Source organism: Pteropus alecto, unplaced genomic scaffold (assembly GCF_000325575.1).
Source record: "Pteropus alecto unplaced genomic scaffold, ASM32557v1 scaffold190, whole genome shotgun sequence".
NCBI classification, from domain to species: domain Eukaryota; kingdom Metazoa; phylum Chordata; class Mammalia; order Chiroptera; family Pteropodidae; genus Pteropus; species Pteropus alecto.
This window is the reverse complement of record NW_006430462.1, coordinates 2353889-2378065: the sequence shown is the minus strand read 5'-3', so window position 1 is coordinate 2378065 and position 24177 is coordinate 2353889. Positions and strand designations below refer to the sequence as shown.

At 38.2% G+C, this 24177-nt stretch overlaps 1 protein-coding gene across 1 annotated transcript in view; it reads left to right on the top strand.

Moving 5' to 3' along the window:
- The window catches only part of PITPNB (phosphatidylinositol transfer protein beta), a 61874-nt gene that overhangs the window by 11561 nt on the left and 26136 nt on the right, over positions 1-24177 (top strand). The window contains exons 4-7 of the mRNA XM_006904871.2: positions 7661-7752; positions 8545-8552; positions 9036-9110; positions 10637-10720. Coding sequence (XP_006904933.1) covers positions 7661-7752; positions 8545-8552; positions 9036-9110; positions 10637-10720 — 259 coding nt within the window. The remainder of the gene's footprint in view (positions 1-7660; positions 7753-8544; positions 8553-9035; positions 9111-10636; positions 10721-24177) is intronic.

Sequence of the window (24177 nt, the reverse complement as noted above, 5' to 3'; positions counted from 1 at the left end):
GTTTGATGCCCATAGAAGGCTGGCCTTATCTCACAAAGATGGCAACTGAATGGAGGCATGGAGAAGCATGAGACAGGAAGGGAAAAAAGGAGACAATAATGGCTCTCAAGAAGTGTGACAGATAATAGCCACCCTGACAGTAATGAAAAACAACCAAAAACCTGTTCATTAATGAAGACAAAACAGGGACAAGTTGTTGCCGTAGTCTGGGAGAGGGAATGGTCATGGGGCAAGGGCAGTTAGATGTCTGCACTCAAAATCATCAGTGTCATACCGAAAGCAAATAGCAATAGGATAAGAATATTATTGAAGGGCAAAGATTCATTTAGTAAATCCGGAGGCCTTCACTGTGCCATAGGGAAGACCGCAGTGATGACACAGGGCTGTCAGTGTAGCCCTGTCAGACTTCAGTATCTTATAAGAGCATCAGTATGCTGAAGACATACCCTTAGTTCCTAGAGAGTTTTAGAGCTCTCTCCTTAAGGAATTTAAATATGTGTATAATAATATATGTTCTTTTTTCTAGTGTTTACTCCATTGGGTAAACCTGAAGTGCTCTGTGCACTGTCATTGTATAGCATTGATAGAATTGCAGACTTGGCAAACTTGGATGGCTAAAGGTAAGGTTGGCTAAGGCCACCAACACCTTATTTTACGTTTGAGATACTAGAAATTCTGAGTTCCACTTTACCCGCTGTAATCAGGGTCTCTGGATTCCCCGGCCAGTGTGCCTTCCCATTTCAGCAAAACACTTGTTGGTAAGATATACACATTTAATCTCAACCAGAAGATTGAGGAACAATCTTGGCAAGGTGTTAAAAAATCCAAAATTTAGTGGACATTTCAGATGTCTGTTTTCTTTCAATCTTTTTTATGGGGTAACGAGATTCTTTCCATATCTTTTGATAACTTCCACTAGTGAGGAGTCACCAATGGTAATTCTAAGCATAGGGTCTGGTACTTAATATATTCTTACAGTGTGCTGGTCACTGTAAGTGCCCTAAGTGGTAGCTCATTTTATTTCCCACAGCAGCCTTTTCTAGTGAGGAAACTAAGGTCCAGAAAGTTTTAAGTATGTAGCCCCTGTGTCCCTGCTAATTGGTAGCAGAGATGGCGTGAATCCAACCAGGTGACTCCAGAACTCGCCCTCTTACTCACTTGGCTCTACTGAAGTCCTGTGCGAGAGTTAGAATATTTTCCATTTGTTGAAGTGAGCTGCAAAGGAGTTTACAGAGAAGTTCTTCCAAAACCATGGATTTTACCATATCCTATTTTCTCATAAATCTTTAAAGTCTCAAGTCTTCTCTCAAAATAAAGTTAAACTCAACAAGGTACTCAAAATTATCCACATATCCCCCATTGTAGTAACCTTTGGCTCTAAGTAAGCTAGTCTCTTCATTGTTTTCCAAAGTGACCTGTTCAGCCCCTTACACACTTCTGATTTTGGGTCCCTCATAACTTGCTCAGCTTCCTAAGCACAGCTCAGATCTGTTCTGTGCAAAGGCATTCCTTGACTACTTACATTCTTTCCTAAACTCCGTCACTTTTGTCATTCTGCTCATTTTGCCACCTAGTCATATATGTCCATATCTGTACATATTTGTCTTGTACCCCATTTACCACAAAAGTTTGAGTACATTTCTTTAAGTTGCTTAATATGCCCTTAATGGTGGATGGTGGGGAGGAAGACATAATTTATTGGGTAAAGAATTTGGAACCAAGGCAAGAAAATGTGTTGCAACCTTGAAGGTGGTTATTTCAGAGAAAAACTTGAAGCTCTCCTGAGACCTCATAGGAACACACTCACCAGACCTTTTGTTTTGTTTTCTCTCCTTTCTTAGGGAAATTTAGATTTACTCTTTTTTTTTTTTTATTCATTATAAGCATTATGCCTTCACCATCTTCAGTCAGTCCTGGATGGTGGAGAATTCATAAAGCTTTGTCAACTGTAGAATGGCCTTGTTGCCCAAAGGTTAAAACAGCAGAGGTTTTATTGAAAATGGTTTTAAAATTTCATGTGGCTCAAGTTAAGAGCTCAATTTTGTAAGCAAAAAGAATGATCTGCCAGGAAATAAAGTTATGTTCACATTTAAAAATGACAAGTTTAAATCACCTGAGAATATAAAGATTAATTATAAATTATGTACATTCAGAGAGCATCTCTGAATAAGAAATTAATAAACAGCCTAATACAGTAATTTGTTCTTGAGCTGAGAATTAGCCATCAACACATAATTTTTTTTGTGTGTGTATATAGTTCTGAGTCTTAAATTTTGTACAGTTCAAAGTTTTCTAAATCAAGAGCGATCCTATTCTAGAAGAATATCAGAAATATTACTGAAATACATTGTTTCTTCTGTATGGTATACAGTGACCCTTGAAAAACACAGTTTTGCACTGCATGGTTCCACTTATATGCGGGTGTTTTCAATAAATATGCAGTCAGCCCTCTGTATCGCCAGAGTTTGCTTTCGTGGATTCAACCAACCACAGAAGGAAAATCGTACTTTAGAGTAGTGGTTGAAAATCCACGGATGCAGAGGGCCAATTGTATGTGGTATCATACGCCATTTTATATTAGGGATTTGAGCATTGCAGATTTTGAGGTCCACCAGGTCCTAGAACCAATCTCCTGCAGATACCGAGGGATAACTGTAGTTAAGCTTTTGGGGAGTCAATTTATACATTAATTTTTACTGTGTGGGGTGTTGGCACCCCAGCATCCAGGTTGTTGATGGGTCAACTGACTTCATTTCTCATTGCTATTCCCCATTTTGTTATGTGAAAACTACTTTTTTCTCTTTTTTTTTACAATTTCCCAAAACTTTTGTATCCTATCTTTCATGTGTTGAACAGTTTGTATCTGGTTATTTTATTTCTTTCCCACGAATTAGGGAGTTTTAAGTTATAATTTTTCCCCGTCGCTCCATTTCTTCCTTCATTCTTCTATCTTCATAGCCACTACAGTAAAGCGAGTTACAATTATCTCTTTCTTGAACTTCTCCAATTATCTGCAGATTGTTCTCTTGCCATCCATTCTTGTGACTGTTGTAAATAATGCCGCTATGAACATTCTTGTACAGTTTCTGAGTGTATGTTTTTATTTCTCTTCATTTTAAATAAATGTAAATACCTACAATCGGAATTGCTGGGTCATATGCTAACTCCTCACTTTTTGAAGAACTGCCAGGCTGTTTTCCAAAGCGACTGTACCATTTTACATTCCCACCAACAGAGTACGAAGGCTCTGTATCCTTGCCAGTGCTTGTTATTTGCAGGTCTTTGGTTTTTGTTTGTTTTATAGTAGCCATCATAGTTGGTGTGAGGTGATATGATATCTTTTAGTTTTGATTTGCATTCGCCTGCTGATTAATGGTGTTGAGCATCTCTTTATGTGCATTGGCCATTTATAGATCTTTAGGGAAATATCTATTCAAATCTTTTACCCAATTGGGTTGTTTTTTGTTGTTTTAAGAGTTCTGTGTATGTTCTGGATCTAGTTCCCTAACAGATAAATGATTTACAAAATTTATTGCCCATTCTTTGAGTTGTTGTTGCACTTTCTTGGTAGTATCCTTTAGAGCTTAAAAAGTTTCTAATTTTGATGAAGTCCAATTTACCTTTTTTTTGTTGTTATTTATGCTTTTTGTGTCATAATTTTATTGGTTAATCCAAGGTCACAAAGATTTAATCTCTGTTCTAAGAATTTTATGTTTTTAGCTCTTACATTTAGATATTTACCCCGTTTTGAGTTAATTTTTGCCACCATCTATTCTAGCCCACTCCCATTCATTTTCCACACAACACCAGAATGATCTTAAAGCTTAAATCAGGTTGTGTCATTCCCCTTCTTAATGCTGTCAGTTGCTTCCCATCTTAATTCCCATCATACAAAGAATAAAATCCAAACTCTAACTTGTAAGATGGGCCCCTGTGATCTCTCTGCTCACTGTCCTCAGCTTGTGTCTCTCTGTTCTTGTTCACTACAGTCAGCTATGCTGGAGGCCTCAGAGTGGCCCAAGCAGGCCAAGTCTTTTGCTCTTTTAGGACCTTTGTCCCATTTCTTCATGTGGTTGGCCCTCCTCACCCTCAGGTCACCACTGTAATGTCACTTCCTCAGGGAAGCCTTCCTGAGCATCCTTGCCCAGGCGGCCTGTTCCTTACTGTCACTGCATTTCAGGGGAGGTAATTCTCTGCCTTTTGTCATTTACCGCTGTTTTCTGCTCTCTTTTCCAGAAGGTGAGCTCTGGGTGGGGATAGTCCCTGTTTGCACACCATTATTTATACATCCCCTGACACACTGGCACACAGTTAAGTACTTGCTTAAGTAAATGAATGAGGTGCCCTGTGGATTTAAGGTATATTTCAGTTGATTATAAAGTGAAAAAAGCAATTCCTTGTTTTATTTTATGGCAAATTAATTTAGTCTTCAAATTCTCTGTTTTCTACATTTTGATGTTTATCCACAGGATAGAGAAGGATGGAAAAGTAGATCTTTGGATAGTTTTACTCATTTTGTTTACAAGTATATATAAAAATTTCATGGGAAAAGTACAGTTTGAGATGATTTCCCAAGGTATCATTTATCTCAGAAACAGCATTTTAAAAAAGAATACTCCTAGGTCAGAAGTTCAGTGTACGTTATGGTCTTTTATTATGTATCTTTTAAACCACATAAGCCCTTTGTTTTCCTTCTATCACTATGACAAAGTGGTGTTACTGCAAAACCGACAGGTTTACTACCATTTAACAATATTGAGGTTAGATGTTAATATTATCTCCTCTCAACACAATTGATAAAACACTTTGGTTGACTTTTACCCTGAAGTTAAATATTCTTAAATAATCTTCAGTTGGAGGAAGGCTCTGTATTGGCAAAGAACCTTTGTGCTCTTAGGCATTATAATGTGGCTAAGTCTTAAACAGCTGAAATCTAGATATGTTTACCTTGAGGCAAGCATTATCAGGAGTGCTGGTTTACTGTGAGAACATTTTGTGAATAGTTTGGGAGAACAAGAGGAGGAATGTCCCTCTTAATTTGTTTTTGAAGGTCTAGCTCCATTTTTTTAATTCAGTTAATATTTGTCCCTTTTCTGAGACTGAAATCTAAGCTTCCAAAACAGAATTTCCTGCATTTTACCAAAGTGACTTCCTACGGGATACTAGGTAGGGGAATGATATATATGCTCTCAGTTGTATATAAGTAGCACACTTGAATTGTTCAGAATATATTAAAGTTGCCATTAATGAAAGTTCCTTTCTTGTAAAACAGAATTGAAATTTAATTTTATTTACTCCAGTTATGCATTTTCTTCATTTTCTCATTGAGGACAGATGTGTTGTTAGTGTTCTCTTGTTAAATGTAAAAAGCCAGTAAATTGGAAACAAAACTGGCTCAAAGGTTTGGTTGTTCCTAACTAACTCAAAACATAAAATGAATTGTTGGAATTCATATAGTGGAAAAAAACATCTCGGAAATAAGATAATAGGCAGTTTAAGAGCAAGCTGAAGAAATAGTAAAGCTTTCTTGTAGATTTGGCTTTTGGTGAACTTTAATGACTGACTACCAATTTTCTCCTGTTTTAGAACTTCTGATGAATATTAAGGTTTTTAGACTATTGAGCACCCTAGGAATAAATGAGATAGTGTTAAAATATGTTTCTGAACTAGTACACAGCTAATTTTCTCCTGCTTTTTTTCTAAGTTGACCAAATGAACCGTTGATATATCTGTTGGTCATACTCTCAGATAGATGATCTTGTAGCTTGTATTTAAAAAATTTACCCACATATATTACATTATACCCTGATGAGACCTCACCCACATTTAAAGGGATTTTGGTTCTAGTTCTTTAGTAATGGAAGAAATAATTTGGACTGCTACATATTGTTTGACTTTCAATGTGATAGTATTTTCAGTTATACTGGCTTAATTTTTCTGAAGTTATACCCCTTTGCATGAATCTTCCCAAGATTTGAAAAGAATAAGTGCTTAAAGAATTAGCCCCCCTTTATTATTTTAACGATGTAGAGGCACAGGTAAATCTCTTGATGCCTTTGGAATCGCACTGGTACTGCCATATATATGTAATAGTAGTACTTGAGCATTTCTTTTCCAGTGATTTAATTAGCCACAATAGTGGAAGCTCCAAATCGTGTACCTGCTCTTATGTTCAGAGGAGACAACAAAAGGGCTATCCACACCACCTCTCCTATAACCACACAGCTCTCTGGCTAGAATGGGGTTCCTTATATCTTGTGTCTGTCTGGTCAACTGCTCAGTCTTATTATGGGCCTGGAAGTCCATTTTGGGTCCCAAGTTTACTTAGTTTTTTTCTTTCTCTTAGCTTAGGAAGTTAAGTTGTGCTTGAAATTTCTCAGAGAAGCAGCTCTGATATGGAAAATATATATATATACATACACACACATATATATGTAATAGGGCTTGTAGTTAGAGGATATAGTTTTGATATAGTTATTTAGCCACTTAAATGCTGTTATATGAAATAATTAATGCTTACCTCACAGTGTTATTAGGAGATTTAAATGAAGAAGACAGGTGAAAGTACCCAGCCCCATGTCAGCTTATAATTAAAAAGGAGTGACGACCATTTATTGAGCACTCATTGTACTGCGCAGTGTGCTGAACACATTACAGATATTATCTGATCGAATCCCCTCAATAACCCTGCAGAGTGGATAATGTGAACTCTATTCAACACATGAGGAAATTCAGAGCCAAATAATATGTCCAAGGTCACACATCTTCCAAGTGGTGATGTTGGAAGTTGAATCCAGTTTGTGTGAAAAGCCTGTGTATGTAAAACTCCTTTTACATAAAAATGATCATTTTTCATTTGCATTTGTTAGAAGACTGACAAGCCTGATTTATCTGCTTGTTCTTTAACCAGTTGTATTCTATTTGTGGATATCCTTTGTCCTTTTTATCGGTTGGGATTTTTCCTGATTATCTTACGAATTTGCACAAGCTCACCATGTATTATATATTTAACTCTTTTCTGACCATACTTGAGGCACCAAGTGACATTCATCTTTTAAAACTACACAATTTTAAACTTGGATATGTTTTAATATCTCATTTCTACTTGAGGTCCTTCATATTGTCATTTTTCTTTAGATTTATTCTGTTATGTGTATTAAAAGACTTATTTAGGGGATACTCCCGTATTCTGGGGCTTCTTTTTTTTTTTTTTTTTGCATTAAGAAACAGTATAAATATAAAATAATATGGAATGTCAACTGTAATTGAAAATAAAAATAAAAAAAGAAACAGATTTGGGTAATCTACATGAGAGAAAGTCTGTTGTATGTATTCCGTGCACGTTAAATAGCTTCACTTAACTCTTAGATTTCACGTTAGGGAAGTAGATGAAAGGCACATAAGAAAGAATTGCTTCAATTTTTTAAAATGCTGTATATGGTTAAACGTATTCTTAATCATTTTGTTGTTTTTATATTAATTTTCCCCCTGATTACTTTGGGAATGAAAATAAAACTGTTGATAACAATCTTAAACAAGAGTTCATGAAGCTTAGAACATAATCGCCTTTCATTACAGTGCTCTTTGAAGCAGTCTGATAGATGCCAATAAAGAAGTGATAGTGTTATTGAAAACATATCTAATATTTCTCTCTTCACAGCAAAGTTCCTGCATTCGTGAGGATGATTGCTCCCGAGGGCTCCTTGGTATTTCATGAGAAAGCCTGGAACGCATACCCCTACTGTAGAACAAGTAAGCCTGGTTCTCAGCAGCCATTCCACCCCAGATAAGGAGAGGGATCTGGGTGCTAGCACCTTTGAGAAAGGTGACACCAAGCAAGGCCTTTTGTAGGTTCTCAGGTAGTCACTGCATGAGCTATGGCAGAAGAGAGGGTCCCCGCCCCAGACATTTGTGAGGGTTATTGGTTCACTCTCAGATGACAGCGACGTTGAGGTCTTGCTGACCACGGAGGCTCCAGCGGTAGGCAAGTGAAAGGAATACAGGCATACCTTGTTTCGTTGTGCTTTGCTTTATTGCATTTCGCAGATACTGAAATTGAAGGCAAGACCTTCCAGTAACAAGATTACAGCTTGCTTTATGGCCATACTTGTTTTATTAGGATGATGTGGAACTGAACCTGCAATATCTCTGAAGTATGCTTGTACAGAAACTTTAAAGAAAGGTCATCCACACTCAGAAGTGTCTTCTGGTGTAGTTATAACAGTATTGGCACATAATACAGTAAGAATATGGCAGACTTCTGAAACTGTTTTCTGTTCTTTGCTAAATTAGTGTTATAAATGATGGTTAGCTTTTGTGATATTATTCCTTTTACCATTGTATAGCATTAAATTAATGACTTCATAATCAAAGTATCCTATAGTGTGACTTGGGTAGAAACTGTTTCGCAGACATAAACTACTATATGTTGTTTTCAGGTAGTTTACTCTTTATGACATTAAATATTGTGACATATTGTTCTGACTCCAATTAATATTCTGAAATTTTTCCCCTTTTATTGCCTACCTGTCCATTATGCCTCAGTTGTAACGGTGAGTAAAACTGTTTTTGTGTCACATACTCTTTATTTTTAAACTGTGCTTTATGCAGTAATTATTTTAACTATTCCTTGCTTTATTAAAACTGCCCACTGCTGCATGGCTTCTCTGTGCTTCTTCCAACAGCCCTCACGCCACCACATATTCTCAGTGTTAATGGGTGGCTTCCAGCCTTGTCTCAAATCTGTTGACTTTATTTTACTTCTTCCTTTGAATGCTCACCAGACCTTGCAACCTCTTTAATATTAGCCCTGTATACTGCATGACAAGTAGGGTTGTTTAAATTATTTAAAAGCTTGCAGCATTTGGGTTGCCTGACAAGTCTAGAAAAATAGGTAGCTAATGATTCTTTGTCACTTGAGGATCAGGCTTGTTGAGTCAAAGCATGGATGATTATGCTAGGGAAGGCTCTTGCAGACATGAACCCCAAAGAACTGGTGAAAGATCACTGTCATTTTGCTGTTGTGTTTTCTGCAGAATGAATATATGAAAGATGATTTCTTCATTAAAATTGAAACATGGCACAAACCAGACTTGGGAACATTAGAAAATGTAAGTTTCACCTCTGGGCTTTCAGTGCAGAAGCCCCTGGAAATGAGAATACCATAGTCCATTTGGTCATCAGAAAAGCGATGCCACCTGCATTACTAGCATCTGGCCACCCCCAGGTGTGTCAGATTGCAGCGAAGTGAGTGAGCAACCAGAAACGTGGGCTTTCCCGGTCAGTCCCTTGGCCTTGGTGCATGAGTGGACTTGGGTGAGGTTGCTATTTTTATCAGCACCTTTCTTTCTCTGTGGCAGAGAGAGCACAGAAAAACCAGTTTTAGCCATTAAAGTTTAGATTTCTTTCATCTTTTCATCTCTGTATATTTGCCAGAGATGCTCTCCATAGCAAAATTGATTGCCTTAATTTTCACCTTCATTCCACTTTGCTGGGATATGGGTTGATATCAGAGAAATGGCTAAACGGCAGAATGGAGAAGGTACTTTGAAAGATTTGCAGAAATGTTGACAAGCTCCTGATTTTTACAAGAAAATTAGGACTCAGTATAATCATTAACTTTTGGTAAGGTTGTCAGGGAACTTAGGAAACCGGATATAGGTTGATGTACTTGGCCCAGTGGATCTGAAAAGTATGGTTTTTGGACCAGCAGCATCTGTGAACCTGTTAGGAATGCAAATTCTCAGGCCCTACCCCATACCTACTGAATTAGAATCTCTGGGAAGAGGGCCCAGCTGTCTGTTTTCTGGTGTACACTAAATAACTGTTCCAACTTCGTGACAGACACATTGTTAAGTAGGAGAATTAATTAATGGTAATTGCAGTAGATTCTGTTTTTACTGTGCTTTTATGTTGTTGGTGCCAAGTTATAAATTTAGGTTGTAATTTATAGTATTTTAACTTGAGTTTTTCTTCCAGGTGATCATGTTGTTTTTTCATAGTAACTAGAGTTTAGAGTCTAAATGAAATGATTTAGTATGCTTTAGTCTGTGTATGATTTAATTTGCCATTTTTAGCTTTCAAATGGGTATATCTGGCAGTTTTTAAACAATTCTTAATTTGTTCATAGATGGAGTTTCAGAAATAAATGAACACGAAGTGTAGAGAAGTTGACATCATACTGAAACTCAATAGCTTTAGGATAATAAAGTTCAGTAGAGGTTTTAGACCATACAGTGAAGCTTCCTGAAATCTAATTATGATGTCACTTTGTTTATCTGGAATTAGGAGGTTACAAGGACTTTGCATGTATCATTTGGATTAAACATAGGTCAGGTACATTTTCTTAAATAAATCATCTCTAAAGACTACCAGAAAATAATGGTGACAGGTTTCTGTTAATTTGGCAGAATCCTCACCCCAACCCTCTCCCTTATTATTTGGGGTATTGGAGTGGGGAGATAACAAAAGATTTCTAGATCCCTCAAGACTTCAGATAGCTAATGAAATAGCAATTTGGGTTTTTTATTCCTCATAATGTACTCTAAGAGACTCAAGATAAAGAATATATATGTAAGTGTAATAGTTTTGCTGAGCAAGAATAGTCTACAGTTTGTTTTGTTTCTATTATTTATAGGTACATGGTTTAGATCCAAACACATGGAAAACTGTTGAAATTGTCCACATAGATATTGCAGATCGAAGTCAAGTTGAACCAACAGTAAGTACTGTGTACTGTTCAATGACATTTTAACCTGTTGCCTCTTACATCTAAAAATTATTTTTTTCCTTTCTTCTATGGCCTACATTTGTACACTGAAATGAGCCTGGAGCTTGGGTCTGGGTCTGTGCCGCAAAGACCAGAGAGTCGGAGAGGTGATTTGCTCTTTGTGTAGATTTCACCTTTGCATAAGTGATCCCTTTAAGAAATCTCAGTGTACCTGAGATGTATAGAGGTTTATTTTCATGGGAGTGAGGGGAAGCTATAATTTACAAAAGAATTCTCCTTTGAGCTTCTTTAATGTGGGTCCCTTATACTTTTAAAGTGTGATTAAGAAAGCAAAAATTTAATTTGCATATAAATTTTCAATAATTCAAATTGACCTAAAGTTGTCATTTGTGGAAAATGGTTGATGGTAGAACATCTCAATTTAGCAGTTATTTAGCTTTCTATTTGATTCTTATTAGATGTAAATATTAGTATTTTAGGTTTTTAACAATGAAAAGGGTTTTTTTCCAAGAGTAATAAAAACCTTTATTTCACCATCACCCCGCCCCACCCCAGATAAGGCCCTTGTATTTCTTTGCCACAATTTGTTAATATTAACTCAGTTCTTATAGTATGTTGGGTGCTGCGTTGGTTTTTCAGGACACAGCTATGGATATTTTACATTTTAAGACAACCAATGACTCTCCTCGTTGCTGATCTAGACAGCTAAAGCTTTGGAATTGAGAGTATCACCCCTTGTTCTGCCCTGGTAAAAACAATGTGTTTAGTTCGCTTTTTATTTCATAGCCTTCCCATTTTATTTTTGGTGCTTCTTCTCTGAACTTGAGCATTGCTGTAAGCTGAACAGAAATAACCCAAACACTAAACATCTTGCTTTGCTTTTGAAATTTAAATGTAAACTTTCTAAAACAAAAGTCCCCTACCTTTTCTTAGAAATCAGTGGGGTTAGGGCTGCCAGCAGTGACCCTCAGAATCCAGAGGCTGGATTCTGTTAGGGCCTCTCCCTAATTAGAAGTGTGAGCACTGATAAGGGAACCTTGTCATAGAAGTTTTTAAATTTTAGCTGGGTTATGATTTGAAGTTACTTCAATTTTAGGAATTTTTCTGCCTTTGAAATTATATAGGACTTCAGAAGTGAAATGAATGTTCTATTTTAAGAACTATTCAGATACCTGTTTTGCCCATTTTTTCTCTTGATATCTATTCCAGCCATGATTACTGTACGTGCAAGAATGGTGCTAGGAAGAAAAATCATTGGGAACGAGTTATGAATGAGTCATTTAATGGCCAGGTCAGGACAGCTTACATGCTTGGAGCAGCAGGTCACAAAATAATACAAGCAACAGTATGGCACACTGGGGAAGGCATTCAGATTATTTTGTCAGTGTTTGAAAAAGTTGTGCTGGCCCAACAAAATGGTCCAGTCTTGTGTGGCTCATAAGTTTGCATTCCATGTTCTCTAGCAGAGTACAAGGCACCTTTGGTTTTGCTGGGGGCATAAGTGTAGTTCTTTGTTCTTGTTCTGAGGCTAAAATGGGCTCTCAGTCAATGTGTGCAGGCAGCAGTGCAAGTTGTAAGAACAATTAAGGCAGATTGTGAAGAATGCTGGAGGTCCTCAGTCCCATTCTTTCCACCCCAGCATAACCTTCAGAGTGGAGAGAAGGCAGTGCTGGCCTCAGATGAGCAAGACAGCAGCACTTGGGATAGGTGTTCCAGGTGGAAGGCATTACAGGTGCGAAGGCTGAGCGGGTGGTTTCCTGTGTGGAATAATGTTTGGGGTGGATAAATGTTGAAAGAGAGAATGGATTGGGCCCAAATGAGGAGGTCTGCCTTGTGAGTCCATGGAGCTGTGATTGAGAACATACATTCTGAAAAGATAGGCTTCAGATTCAAATTCTGAGGTTCTGCCACCTCCTGGCTCTTCAGTCTTAGGTTACTTATCTTCTCTGTGCCTGTTTTATCTTGTGTAAAATGGAGCTAATTACCTTACAGGATTAAATGCCAGTACTTAGAGCAGTGTCTAGTTTAATGAATGTTTACCATCATTGTCATTATTATTAGCTACAGTTGTGCAGGAATTCTGAGAATCTGTTCACACCAGGCATTGTTTAGGTAGTGAATAAGTATTCAAATATGTCTCTGTGGTTTTGTTTTTCAGTGTTTGTAGCTCCTGTTTTCCAAGTTACATTTTAGAGATTAGTGATATATAAATGTTTTTTAAGTTTATTGGATTCGCAGTATCTTTTTTATTGTGATAAAATACACCTAACATAAAATCTACCATTTTAAATGTACAGTTCATTAGCATTTAGTACATTCACAGTGTTTTACAATCATCACCACCATCTAGTTCCAGAACAGTTTCATCATCCCAAACAGACACCCTGGACCCACTAACGGTCACTCCCTCCTGCTCCCATCCTCCAGCCTTTAGCTACCATTAATCTGTTTTCTGTCTCTGCGTTTACCTATTCTGGATATGTAAATGGAATATGTAAATGGAATTATAACAATATGTAGCCTTCTCTGTCTGGCTGCTTTTACTTTAGCATGATGTTTTCAAAGTTCATCCATGTTGCTGCATGTGTCATTATTTCATTCCTTTTTTTGGCTGAGTAATAGTCCGGTGTATGGATATACCGTGTTTTATTCATCCACTCATCTGTTGAGGGACATTTGGGTTGTTTCCATCTTTTGTGAATAGGGCTGTTTCGAATATTTGTGTCACAGTAGCTTTTTGTTTATTTGTTTTCTAAGTTGTGGATACTAAAAGTACAACCAATGCCATATAGGAATTCATTCCTTTTGTCAGTAAGAAAGGAATCCTGATGTGAACATTTTCTGCTTATAAAAAGGGAGAGGGGAACTCTGTGGTAAGAGGTGATGGTGCCTGTGAAGTTTTTAAGCCTGGGGGTGAGGAGCAGAACATTAAGCTGCTCTGGCGGGGGAGTTGTAGGGCCTGGCACCCATTCTAGCCGGGAGGTGGGCAGGAAACCTAGTGGGCTGGATCTGCCCTTTTCTTCTGCACATCTTCATCTGTTCACTCTGTTGCCACAGTTACCGCAACACACAAGCTCTTCTGGTTCTACCCTATCTATTTGACCTTGACTAGTTAATATTTGTCTTAGAATTAGCTTCTGTTGCAAGCACCTGGATCACCTGGCCATCCTTACCTTTTAGCAGATCCAGTTTGGTTTTCTGTTAATATGTTCATGTGATCCTGCTCTTTTATGTTCCTTGAAAATTTTTAATCCTAGGGGTTGGGAAAAGAAAGCTTTAAGAATGTATTTGCAATTCTAAAATGGCAGTGTTGTCATAGCAGTCAATAGGTATCTAATGGCTGCTCAGTCTGTGCTGCTGGCCTAGCCCTGCCAGAGCTATCCAAGATTGGTTTAGTATTCTCAAGAGGTTTACAATCTGGGTGACACAAGCCCAGTACAGTGACAGAGTTAACAAATGGCAGAGGCTTACACATGGTCCAAAGTGCTACAGGATTTTAGAGAAAAGACCTAATGAGGATGAAAATCTGAAAAGACTGAATAGAAGAGTAGTAACATGAGGATGAATAGAATTTTGATGGGTGGAGTAGTTCACTCCCACACTCATTACATTTTTCCCTCTTACCCTCATTCTCTCTCTTCCTTCCAAATAGAAATTGAACCTCAGAGGGAATAATCTTTGTGTAGTTACCCACTATCTCTCTAGCTCCTAAGACAGCGCCTGAGATTTAGTAGGTATTCGTGAATGTGCGTTAAATCAGTGAATGAATTATAGGCAAATGTAATAGAAGCTAAGGTACAAATGCATTATTTAACAGCACTGAGGGAAAAGCTGGAATAATTTTTGGAGTCGAAGGGAACCTTGGCTACTTAGGCCTGGTTGCTTTCAAACTGTGCTTTGCATAATCCTGAGTTTTTTGGAGCCCATTCGTGTTGTCAGGATGGAGCGACTGGAACATGAGGCTGAGAAGTTCCCTCTGTCTCCCTCTCCCAGCACAGTTCTACTCGTCTGACATTAGTCTTCACTGTAAAATTTACTTCGAACACACAGTTCTGCAGCTGCAGAAAGTTTGGTTTCAGGGCTAACCTCTCTGTTTTACAAGTGAGGAAACAAACCCAGATAAATTAGTTTTTCTTAAAATCATTTAGCTAATGCCAGAAGTAGAAATTCTAACTCTCAATCCACTGTTTTTTCCACTGACTCTTGGTTCCTTCCAAGCTTAAGGCCCTGCTTTGTCACTCTTTGAGTTGCCGCTTGAGCACTGTCTTCCTCTCCACGAACTGGTCTGCCACTGACCATGTCCTGGACTTTCCTCTCCTGGCACGTTGCTTGTCCTGGCCTTCCTCCCAGGACGCCTTCCCCTGTCCAAAGCCTGTGTTCTGCAGGATCTCAGTCAGATTCCACTTCTTCTGCAACCCCTATTAGAAACAGTTTTCCCCTCTGCTGACTTTCTGCTCTTGTTCATGTCATTGATGTGTCTCCTTCTCTGTGTTCAGGAACCCATCCCCTTTTCAGAGAGTGGGTCCTTCATAAATCTTTGTCGAATGATGAATTTGAGGATAATTATGCAACTAACCTATGTGAGTCAAGAATTCGTGTAAATTGAAAGTGAATTTGATAACATCTAGGTTGGCAAGGGGTGAGGAAACAGGCACTCACGTTGTCTGAGGGAGTATGAATTGGTACAGTCCATGTGGAAGAATGAGAAATGCACATGCCCTTGGACCCCAGTAAAATTCCACTTCTAAGAATTGATCCTATTCAGTGTGAAGTGACAAATGTATTAACGTAAAATTGGAACAGTCTGAAGTCTAAATGTCTCCCTTCATCAATGGGGAACTGATTAAGCGCATGGTTTTACTCATATGATGGAGTTCAGTGCAGTCATTAAAAGAGAGCAAGAACTCTTTCCGCTGATACAAAATCCTTTCCAAGATAGTGTGGAGAGAAAAAGATAAAGAAGAATGTGTATACTATGCTTCTATCTATGATATTGTAAAAGGGAGACAAAATTGTATTAACTTATTAATAGGTGTCCAAGAAGACTTTGTAAGAGTGGTAATAGGGATTCTTTTGTGCACGGGGGAGGTAGATGGTGGGGAATGGGGTGGAAGGTGGAAGAGTCGAGGTGTGGCAGAGATAGGGGGGATGTCCTTTTCTCACTTAGTGTATCAGTATGCCGCATGACAAATCACCACAAATTTAGTGGTCACGTAATGTCACCTAATCAGAGGAATGAGAGCCATCACCTTTGCCATAGTCTGTTGGTTAGAAGCTAGTAGTAAGTTCTACCTGTACTCAGGGAAGGGGTTTATCCAAGATTGTGACGTGATTGGTGTGGGGGGGGGGGGTATGTCATACCAACAGTTAATATTTAGTGCCTAAAACTTGTCTGTCATACCAACAGTCAATATTTAGTGTCTAAAACTTGTTCTTCAAGGATTAAAGTGACACTAGAATTGTGAGCTTTATAACTACAAATTGGGCCAGCAAGGTGGGATTTCAATAGGAAGGCCTTATGAGGTATGGTGATCTCTCAAAGTTCAGACTGGCATCTAAACTCTTGGAGGTTTTAGTCTCACTCTGACGTAATTCATTGATTTTCATTTCATTTTTAATGAATTCTAGTTTTTCTTGAAGGCGATTATTTTTTCTAAAAACCTTTTAAATGGTTGAATTTTTTCCGTCATGTTACTTGCTTTAATTTTGAGAGGATAAGTGGCCAAGTCTCCTGAATCAGGACAAAGTTGAAATAGTTGAGAGTTGAGGAAGCAAGAAGTTGGAAGTAAAGCTTGTAGCTTTTAACTCCACCTGGTGGGGGTTTCTGTTAGTGCAGGTGGATTTAATACAAACAGCCCTAAACATTTTAATTCATAGTGACTGTTGATTACTTTTAGGGTTAAACTCTTTGCCGAGTTGCTTGTGTCAGACAGCTTGCATACCTTTCTTGTCATAGACTTGCTAGTTTTGGTCATGCTTATGAACTGTACCTCACCATGCATAGGAGGGATGTGATAAACCCATAGTGTAACTCAATACATGGGTGAATGCTCTGACATGTTTATATAATTGAAGATAGACATTGTCACAGTAACTCTAGGAACAGGTTTATTGTAAAAATCTGTTACCATTACCCAAGGTTATAGAGTAATTTGCTAAAGAAATCACATGTATTTAAATATATGGATTATTTTTTTATTGATGACTTATGGAAAGTCTGTTTGAGCTGTTAGTGTACCCACTGTGCTTTGTAATTTTCTATAAGATAATATCATTACCTAAGGAAACAAGCTGAGCAGTCTAGGATTTCTGTATAAAGGTCCGCATCCAGTTTCTTTTGACCACCTTATAAAGCAGATTTTGTGTGTCCAGAGAACGAGGCATTGTAGTGAAGTGTTTAGATGTTATATCCTTTAAGAAGGAAATCTCTTTCTGCTTAGCATTCAAACAGTCACTGAGCACTCTCTGTTCCAGCAGAACACACCCTCTTGCTCCAATCCTCTTCCCCATTTCAAATCTAACCTACTTCTGAAAAGGTATCACTTCTGAAAAGAATTCCTCAGTACATTAAGAACCCCTAGGGGGCCTGACCTCTACTAAATCATCTCTGTGTTGCCAGGATCTAGCAAGACACTCATTATTGAGCCTGACGTAGAATGAGCTTTTCAGTAACAGTTTGGTGGATCAAAGAGAAATTGTGGATTTTTTTCCCCTCTGTGGTGTTAAAAGTTTCAAGGAATTGAAGTTTTTATCATTAAATATCAAATGCACAAAATGCTACTTCAGTTCCATCTTTACTAATCCTAGATGGTGAAGTATGTATGATGTGCCTTTAATTCTGAAAATTCCGCCATTTCTAAATGAGCAAATGTATTTTTGTAAGATTAAAAAGTGTTTTAGTTTGATCAAATTGTAATAGGAGTTAAGGTATCCAACATAAAATACCAGAATATAAGTGTTAAAGTTTTTTTAATATCTAAAGTTGTCGTTGATACATAACCACAATAAAAAGTTGAGAATTCTTTAAATGTCCTGATGAAATGCACATGCATGTCTCCAACTCGTTTCCAAAATATACACAAATGAGTCAGTTGACATCTGCTTCTGCTTTTTTTTAAGGTATAAATTTGAATCTGGCCCCTTTTAATCATCTCCAGCACTTTGTCTAAGTAGCTTTCCATGATTTGTATACAAAAGTCACTTCCCAGGAGAGGAAGACTCTTTAAAGTGTAAGCCGAAGTGTACACATGATTAACATCAGAGAGACCCTTCGTTTTTGGAAGTAATTTGAAAGAAAATGAGCAGGTTTTGGGTTTTGTCTTTCTTTTTTTTTTTATAGGAAAAAAAAGGAAATTGGAAGCACATTTTTAGATATTTATATGTAACCAGAAAGGATTGTATTAGCTTTCCTCTATAGTATATGCTTCATCTGTAATACATGCTATGTGACTTTTTATAATTTCCAAGGATATTTTAGTAGAAGTAATATTTAATTCAAATTTTTAAGGCTCACTGGCCGTAAATTGATATAAATGTCAGTAATGAGCAAATGTAAATGATATGAAAGTATTAAATTGGGGGATTTAGTTTAAAAATATAGACCTATTTCATATTAAAATGTGGCAAGTTTTAAAGAGGCAGTGAAATTTTTTTTCCTCATCTTTCAGCATATTGGAATATACTAATTTGTGATGAAAAGTTTTTCCCAAATGAGGCATTTCAAAACCAAGAGCTGCTCAGTTTTATAACTGTAGTGGTGTTTCACTGAAGACGGTATTCCTAAAAGGAGGAGACACAAGCTCGAAAGTCATGTGCCTTGTTTCTGAGTCACAGAAAGTATGTGCAGAGTGTGCTCTGATTGATAGGGTTCCTCATGAGGACTTCCTGGAGAGCTTGAGGGGCCTTTTTAATGCAGGTGACCCGGTAAGCTTGTGCTCATAAGATAAGGTTCAAATTTCATTCATACCTCCTCTTTTGACCTTTTTAACCCCTTCTGCCGCAATTGTTACTCCCATCTTTCTTCTTGCTTGCCAGTGAGTATAATCGCCATGTCAAATTTACCCCAAGTCACCATTCTTTTTCCTGGTCCCTCTTCTCGTTTGCACTTGTACACCCCTGGAGAACAGTGGGGAGGGGCCGCCTAACCTGTGAGCTTAGAGCGCTATAGCCACCCTGCAGCCCTGATGCCTGTGCCTCATAGCCAGTCTCCTGTCCCTGGACTATGGTCCTTGGGTCGTGACCACTGCTGGGACTCTGAGCCACCCTGTGCCACTCTTTCTAGCATAACACTTCAGTTGAGCAGCTTTTTCAGAAAGAGCAGAGCAGCTGGTGCAAAGTGTGGCTCTACTTATAGTCTCAGTTCTTTTCTTGACACCCCAGGGGACACAGGCACTTCCAGGTGGGAAGATGGGCTGCTGATAAATCTTATCCTCCCTACCAGTACTTGCAGTCACCTCCATTCAGTATAGCTCACTTAGCCTCTCCCACCTTGTTTGACCTCCTTTGGAGAACACCTCCACCATGGCCATGAAGTAGGGTCTGCATGGATCCCAGTCGTAGGCTAGATCTGCCCACTGTTCCAGTTTTCTGAACATTTCTTGGAAGCTAAGTGGTTCTTTTTAGGGTCCTTGACAAGGACCCTCTGGAGAGCATTGTAGCCAGGACTTGGGCCTAAAGGCTTGAGCCCCTTTCCATTTTAAGGGAGGTCTGCCCACAGACAGCTTGTTAGAAATGCACATTTTTACTTAGCCCTCTCCCTGGGTGGGGCTCAGGGCTCCCCCCAGCTCTCCCAGTGATTTCCTGTGCATGGGCAATGCTTGGGGTGTGCTCTCCTGCACTATTAATGATGAAGATTGTGGAGTGGGCACCCTTCTAGGATTTTGGAAGCAGAAGAATCTCAATTGGAGGCTGGTCTAAAACATTTACACCAGCCTTTCTTTTTACTAAGGAGCTTGAGCCCAGGTTAGTGCTGTAACTTTCCCTGAGCCACATACCTAGTGGAAGGGGAACCAGGACTCAAAAGCAGGGTTGCTGACTTATTTTTGTCTTTTTAGAATATCTCACTCTATGATGTTCCTTCTTTTGCAATCCTTTGAGAGCATTCTTATTTAAAATGAACAAGCAACCACCTATTCTTCCATCCCTCTTTCCTAGTCCAAATAGCAGTTTTCATCTCAGTGGTCTTGATCACCTCCCATAGCTGCTGAACTCTGGCATTTTTTTTTTTTTTTTGAAATTTGCATATGTGCATTTAGAATTAAAGGCCTGGAAGCCCTAAGGTGTCTTTTGGTGTGGGCATTGTAGAGAACACCACTCTTATGTTTTCTCATATGTTCATTTAGCAAACATTTGTTGGAACTTGCTGTTTGCTCTGTGGCAGCATGGTAAATATTTTTCCAGATAAAGGAATAATTGTATCTGTCTGAAGAGAGTGAAAGATTCTTAATCAGTGAACACATTAAAGTGTTTCTAAATGACTTTGGAGTTCCTTTGTTCCATCTGTTGCTTGTGTAGTATGCAGTGCTGAGTGCCCCTCCACCAGAGGGCTTTTTTTCTCACAACTGATAAAGACCAGTGCTGGTTTCCAGGCTGCAGCCAAAGTCTGGATTCAGAAGCGGACTAGAGCTGGAAGGTTTGGAGTGTTTTATGTTATTAAATGAAGAGCCCTGCGCATTTAATTGCATATCAAAAGACAATGGGGTTGTTGGACACATCTAAGCCGCTCATCTACGCCTCTTGTAGAAGTCCCCTGATCATCTTTGTACGGATTGTGATGTCAGTGAATTGACTTTTAAAGTTTGTGCTCTTTGCTTATTCTTTCTAGCATTGACCACTTGTTCTTTGGTTATGATCCATTTGTTTGGTGTATATGTTTTGGTAGGCAGCACAGTCTCAATTTAGTTGAGAGCAGAAATATGCTAAGCAGTACCTGATTTTCTGAAATTCAGGTTGCTTTTGCAAATGAACATGTAAGACTTGCTTTACCATCCATTTAACTGTTTTCACTTTGAACTTCCAGTCCATCGTTTGAGTGTTGAGCAATCTGACACTTTTTAAGTATTTTAAATCACGAGTGTATATTGTTTTAAAGTTATTGCCCTTTTTAATGATACTTTTTTTTTAATGTTAGCCTTGGAAAGCTGATGAAACTTCATTTAATTTATTTAGGCTTGTAAGTTTTGGTTATACTTTAAGCAGTACTTGTTTTCTGTGCTCTAGGAAGGATTCAGGCATATCTTTTCTTTTGATCAGACATTCTGCGAGACAGTGCCCAGATGTTATACATTTGAGTAGATAGTCTTGACAACATATGCTTTACTGCACTGCCTTTAGAAAAAAACCTCGTAATTTTAAAGAAATTTGAGAATCATAAAATACACTTTCTAAATCATCTTTATAAGATTAATTTTTTTCCTCTTTAGAATTAAAAACAGTGAAATCTGGCTGGAAAAAGTTATAAATTAGATCAGACCGTGTGAAATTGTTAATATATGGCAGCTTTTGAACTATAAAAATAACCTTTTTTAAATGGGTCAACCTAGGAGATCTTGGAATTAACCTTTGGGAGATGATAACCTTAAATGGGCAGCATCGACCGTGGTTCTAGTTCGTTCTGTCTCACAGCTTTCAAAAAGCTGCTGCATTTTGGATGTTACTTTTGTTCCAACTGCTGCCGCTTACTTCCTAAGAAGGGCTTTCTGCTTCTCAGAGCTGTGTAGTGGCTACCCAGTTCCTTAGCCCTGAGAAGAGCTTTTGTTTATTAGAAGTCTATGGCTGAGACCCAGCAAGTCGGAGGAGAGCCTGTGGTTGCCAAATGCTTCCTCGGTTGTTCTCCTTGGTGTGAGCAGGCACTCAGTCTAGCAGAGTACCTCTTCCTTTCACCATTAAAGTGAACCTAGACATTCATCTCTTTTAAAAGTTTGTAACTTGTCCCTGGTATATGTGTGAGAGACCTAAAAGCTCTTTATTGATATGTGTGTTAGAAAGAGGTGAGAATTGTGACCCAGCTCCTAACTTGTTATGGTAGCCTCTCTTAACTCAGGAACAAAACACAACTCAAGTTCAGATTTTAAGGTAGCAGTGATTTTTGCTTTTGCTTAAGCAATTTCCACTCGCCAGATGCTTGGCTTATGTTTGCTATGCTGTGAAGCAAATCATTGTTGAGATCCTTTGTGTGTAAGTTACAGAGATTTTTTTCCTCTCCATGCTCAAAGAATATATAAATGTTAGCACGGTTCTTATTAAAAAGAAATGTAAAAATGTTTCCCATTTTCTCCTCTTGCCTTACGTGGACACGTGCTTTCATAACACTTATATTTGCATCCGGTAGTGGATTTAGAGAATGCTCCACGTATTTGAAGACATAATTGGATGGCAGTGCCCTCTTGTGGGAAAATAGCATATTGCTTATAACATGCTTGCTTAAATCTTAGCAAGGATTTTTAAATTTCTCTTTAAAATCTGTATGAGCATATTTTGCAGAAAATACCTTTTCACTAGACCCCATTATTAACTTAATGTTTATTTCTAATCTCTTCCATCTTTTAAAAGTATAAAAAGTAGGTAGGGTAGTGGAAGTGGTAGAATTCTAAACCGTAGAATTCTCCATTTCCTGGCTGGGAAAAATTCTTTGGTTAAGTGTTAGAAAAAAAGTATTTTTAGCAGCTAATGGCAGGTGTTTTTAAAGAAATTAACCTAAACACTAAACAGCTCCAAATAGAGTTTTAAAAGTGCATTCCTTATAAGAGCTCCTTTTCAACAATCTTTCTTAGAGACGGTTCTCTAGGCTGAGATCCCGTCAAGTAAGTGAGTCTTATCAATGATCAAGTGTAAATTACATCCTATTTTTGCAATAATGTATTGTGGTTGGCCTGAGTGTCAACAGTGCCGCATCCGAGTTCAGGTGGAGTTGGGCATTTTCACTCCCCACTCCCAGTGGAATGGCAGTACCTTTGTTCCTACATAGTAAGGGTTAACAGAGAATGTGTGTGCCTGGCACATAAGTACTCCAAAAATAGTAGCAAGAATGATGCTGCCTATCAGATTTTGCTCTTACTGTTAAAAAAAAAATTATAAATTTTTCCCGCAGTTATTTCCTATTTAATGCTTGTTGAATTCATGCTCTGGGTTAAATGAGGTCCTGGGATTTAGGAGCTTCTTTGTCTAAAGGTGAGATCAAGAACCAACCTGGACATTTTACTGGAGAGTAAAAGTCAACCTGTGAATTTTAAATAGGACACCTTCCCCCCGCCCCATTTTAGTTTAAGGAATTTGATGTAATATGTTCTACGATCTGTCATTTAAAGAAATAACTGCATTTTGTGTTAAAACTTTCCTAAACATAATTCTTACATTTCAGGCATGAGACTTAATTTTAAAATATATAATGTTTAACAAGCACTTTTAGCAAAATTGACTTGTTGATATAACTTATTTTAAAATCTTCGTTTTTAAATGCTATAATAAACATACAGTAATAGTAAATATAATGTTATAGTAATGATTATAGTAAATATTTGTGCATGAAACAAAGTAGCCCACCTACCCTGAGGAGTAGCCCAGCATCCCCGGCGTATTCATATCCAGGAACCCCTTTTCCCACCCACCAGGGCTTTCTCCTTTTCGCTTCACCTGCCCATCTCATTTGGAGCACAATTATTTTGGTTTTCCTGCTGGGTTATAGTGTGTGTTGTCTGTCATGTCAGGCTTTTGGTCGTAACCTCTTTTCACAGCTGAAATTCTGATTTCTCTTGCTCTCTATTAATTTGTAACTTTCAAAGGCTTTGGGAGTCTGCCTTCATAAACATAACGGTGTTGGTGGTCTCTGGCTCTGAAATGGATAAGATGAGAAAATGAAAGAAACGATTGGCCTACCTGTGCTCTAGCCTGTGCTACCTGAGCTCTAGCAGTGCTCTAGGCTGTGGCCACCTTTTAGCACAGAGCTCTGTTGACAGCCTCTGTCTTCCCTTGTCTGTCCACCATTCTCCCATCCAAGTACTAACCAGGCCCTACCCTGCTTAGCTTCTGAGATCAGACAAGATCAGGCACGTTCGGGGTGGTATAGCCATAGACCTCTGTCTGCCAGTCTCACCCCATCCACACCCACAAACCCAGGTCTCTATCAGAGTAGAAAGGTTACAAAAAAGCGTTCTGTTCAGGTGCGTAGGCTTGATTTCTCAGTTCTCAATGCTGTTTAAAAATTCACTTTTTAGGAGGAGTCATTGGTGGAAAACCAGTAAGGATTAATGAGAGGGCTGAATTAGAGAATATTTTTTAATGCAGTTTTGTTCCTCTGAGATACATTCAGTAACAGAAACTAGGCCAACAAGTTATTGACAATTAGTGGTCCTTTGGGAATCTGCTTTAATGAATAGATAAGAATGATTTGTAATTAGCATAATAATTATATGCAAATGATGCTTCAGAATTGCTCTAAAACACTTCTGAAC